This window comes from Chrysoperla carnea, chromosome 4 (assembly GCF_905475395.1).
Source record: "Chrysoperla carnea chromosome 4, inChrCarn1.1, whole genome shotgun sequence".
Classification (NCBI taxonomy): Eukaryota; Metazoa; Arthropoda; class Insecta; order Neuroptera; family Chrysopidae; genus Chrysoperla; species Chrysoperla carnea.
Genome location: NC_058340.1, coordinates 59682399 through 59686343, shown reverse-complemented (window position 1 = coordinate 59686343; position 3945 = coordinate 59682399). Strand labels below are relative to the sequence as shown.

Sequence of the window (3945 nt, the reverse complement as noted above, 5' to 3'; positions counted from 1 at the left end):
TTCCACACGGTACATTAAATTAATATCTACGATCTCTGTTCTCCCTATCTCTTCTTCGTTCTCTGTCATCTTCCCGAGTATCTCTGTGGCCACGATTCTCTCTTTCTCGTTTTTCTCGACGACGTTCTCGGCTACGATCTCTTTCTTTTTCTTTCTCCCTATGTTTCTTTTCTGAACGATGTTCTCTCTCCTTATGCCTTCTTTCACGCTCACGATCTCGTTCTTTTTCACGTTTTTCTTCTCTGTGATTACTTCTCTCTTCTTTATTTTTAGAATGATGTACTTCATCTAAAGAGTATTTTTGTTCGACTTTAGCATCATCATCATCACTAACCATTTCTTCGTCTAAATCATCATCTAAAGCCGAAATTTTTGGTTCTATTTCATTATTCTCTTCAAGTACATGTCGTTTTTGAATTCGCGGTAATATTACATCACACACTCGTTCCTCCCGTAACAATTCATCGATAAATTCGTCCATATGTATTAATTCAAATTGTGCATTTCGATTTTGCCTTCGAAGTTTACGATTATCATTGAATAATGGTTCTAAATATTTATAACAATCTAAAGATGTACCAGTTAGTCTCATATAAAACGCTCCTAATGCTCGAACATATTTGAATTCTTCATTTTTTATAAATTCTACAACGATATCTTTTTCTGGTTGAATTTGTAACATTTTTAATGTTAAACACAAAAATGGGCAAGGTTTAATGTTACCGCCACTAACTCCACCAATATATCGTATTTCCATAGCCTTGTCGACTAATAATTCGGCTGTAAGGGCAAAACATTCTTCTTTCCAATATTTGGAATCGTATATTCTTGATCTGATAATTTTTTCAATTAAATATTGCGGATTCGTACCGTGTACACATTTTGCATCTTTTACCGTACGATTGGCCATTTTTAATCCTTAAAACTTCTTGAGAAACATTAATATTTATCACGTTTATTAAATAAACATAATTATAATTCAGAATTACTTAGTTATATATAATTAAATTATTGGGGAGCCAAATTATTTTAGCTATTTACACTCAAAATAATAATTAGTAATAAACTGTCAGTTCATTAAAATCGAACATTTGTAGTAGCAAAACATCGTAAGCTTAATCTTATTTTTAAAGATTTTATAAAACCTTCGTTTAAATAAGTTTAAAAAGTTCCTTGTTTTATTAAACTTATTTATTTAAATTATGTTTTTATTAAATTCTATCTATAACAATAAAAACGCTCGAGCAAAATTCGAAATAAAGTATTATCGAAATAAGTAAATCAGCAATTATTTGCTATACTCTGTTTGCTATTGCATTAAAGTGTCACCTATAGAAATATATACAAACCACTTTAAAGCGGTAATTGAGATTTGAAATACAAAAATAGTTTCAATAATACATTCACACTTTTTTATTATTGTTGCACTTTTTTAGTTTATTATTGTTAAGATAATAAATATATATGATATAATTAATAAAAATTTTTTTGTTTTGGTGGCTTATCAGATTTTTATAAAGGTTCTTTTTAAATGAGGCTACTTTATTTTCATTTCAATTCGAAAAGGGTTTTGACCTGTTTTGTAATTAGTATAAAGAAAATCGAAGAGAAAATTAAATATGCGTAAAGAAATGTGCAAATCGACATTATATTAAAAAAAAAAAGATATTAAATAAGCACTCCTTACTAACAAGAATTGTTTACTTGTAAAGGTTTTACGATACAAACTCTAATTTGAAGTGAATTTGGACACTTATCAAAATTAGGAGCCAGTAATAAGTTTTTCAAGGATAATAAATATAAATAAAAAAATATTGGAAATGACTACTTTGTGATGAATATACCCACACCCACAATTAATATAAATTTATTGATCTATATATAAATTGGGAATAGAAATTAAATCCCCTAATTATTTTACCATATTCTCTGTAATCAAGATAAGGCCAATCAATCAAAAAGTATGGGTCATAATCTATCTCATTTTATTGTATACAATCGTATTACCTTGATTGTGTTAATGTTATTTGTATTATTTATATTTAAAAAAAGAAATTTTTTGTCTAAAATAATAATTAAAAAGCATTTTTGGATTTCGAAAATAAAACTTACTAAAATGTTCCTTGGAATACTACTTACAGAACATTAAATTTTCAATGTTGCATAAAATGATTAATAACTCAACACGGTTGAAATAAGTTGAATCAACAAAATTCATTTTGAAAGTAAAGCTAAAAAATCTGTTGTGCGCTCCACATCACGTCCATACATATGTTTGAATGCAATTTAAATATGGAAAAGCATATTTCACAAATAAAACAGGTATAAGTCTCTACACAATACAACAAAATAAACTTCCTTTTTTACTTCAAAAACATGAACACCTATAAGGCATCTACCGAATCAAAACAAAAATGTATCTAAATATTTAGAAAAGGTATTTTCTAGAATCTGTAAACTAGTTTTGTTTTTGATAGACATTAATCTGCATTATTTTCATAGACATTAATCTGCAACGCTCAACAGTATACAATAATATTTTTGGCATCAGGGCATTTGGTTTTAAAATCAAGATTTTGGTGAAAACTCGAACAACATCAAACAACGGAAGGTATTTAACATCGACAGATTTCAAATGTCGAAGTCCTCAACGAATGATCTAAGTGCATCAGTCTTTGCCCAAGCATGCAGCATGTTTGCTTCTCAGTAATCAATCTGCTATATACTGTTTATAAAGTTCCTGGCCCAAAGGAGCCAGATAATATTTTTGGAACGCATCTGATTCTTTATTTTTCTCACAGAGCCACAAGTACCTTTACGTCTATACTTAATGTAGATCTTCCTTAGGATGATTTTGTTCAAGAGGAGTTTGCAGTTTGCAAAGGGTAAATCGCAATGCAAATGATGTTTAGGCCTCGAACCTTCTTGTGCCACCGGTGTTCTTATCGGTTTAGAAATCCGTTGTACCGCTTATGTGCCCTGGCAAATATACCAAGTTTGCGTTGATATTCACCGATGAATGATTATTTTATTTTATTACCCGATTGAGCAACGCAATGGAGTGGTAATGTGTTTATCTGTCTATATATGTCTGTTCCTATGTGGTCCTTACGCCAATCGGTTTGTTTTAACCTTGCGAGTGCTACTGATGATATGGTAGTAATGAAAATATAATATGGCGACCACCAGACCCCATATTATAAAAAAGAAAAAAAATTAAAGTCGGCGAACTAAGTCAAGTGGGGTATCATTGAATAGCTGTTAAATAGAAAAATCGATTAACGTAATAATCATTTAAATCAGTTCGCATGTTTAACCCTCAGAGTGCCTCAAAAGACCAAATGTAACAAACTATGGTAAGTAAGGTATCGTTGAATAGGTATTTGAAAATCCTAACTAAAAAAGGTAAAATAAATAAGCAATATTAAAAAAGTCGGGATCCATTAAAATTTACACCGACTCGAATCTTCACAATAATGGGCTCCGATTGTTAAAGTCGCTATGTAAACTCATACAATTGTTTTTCTCTCCAGTTTATATTTAACTCAGTTGGGTTTTTTTGATTTTTAATAATTTTTTGTATGTATACAGAGGTAAAAATACAGCTCAACAAAGTGGCTTAAGCTAGTAGGGTACTGCCAGAATAGACTATAGTAGTTATATTGTGGTTGAGTATAATAACATAACAGTCGAGTACACATATACAAACACATTCTTACCACTTACCTTGCCTATCAACGTATTTACCTGTGCAGATATTTACAATTATTATTACCTACCTGATGATGTTATTATGTATCTGTTGTGAGGTTTGATCGTAACAGGCCAAACCAAACCAGTAGTATGTTGTCTTCAATTATTATTATTTAATTTTTATAATAATAATTAATTCAACGCCATGTTTTATAAATTAAAATAAATAATATTAAGTTTTTTTTAAAAGTT

At 29.7% G+C, this 3945-nt stretch overlaps 1 protein-coding gene across 1 annotated transcript; it reads right to left on the bottom strand.

The window, feature by feature from the left end:
- LOC123298035 (pre-mRNA-splicing factor 38) lies at positions 1–1083 on the bottom strand. The gene has a single exon (XM_044879905.1). The coding sequence runs from the start codon at positions 908–910 to the stop codon at positions 20–22; it is 891 nt and encodes a 296-aa protein (XP_044735840.1). The 5' UTR covers positions 911–1083; the 3' UTR covers positions 1–19.
- Between the last annotated feature and the right edge of the window lie 2862 nt (positions 1084–3945).

What these genes read in the sequence shown, in the direction of transcription:
- LOC123298035 (XM_044879905.1), bottom strand. Translation starts at nt 910, where the DNA reads ATGGCCAATCGTACGGTAAAAGATGCAAAATGTGTACACGGTACGAAT.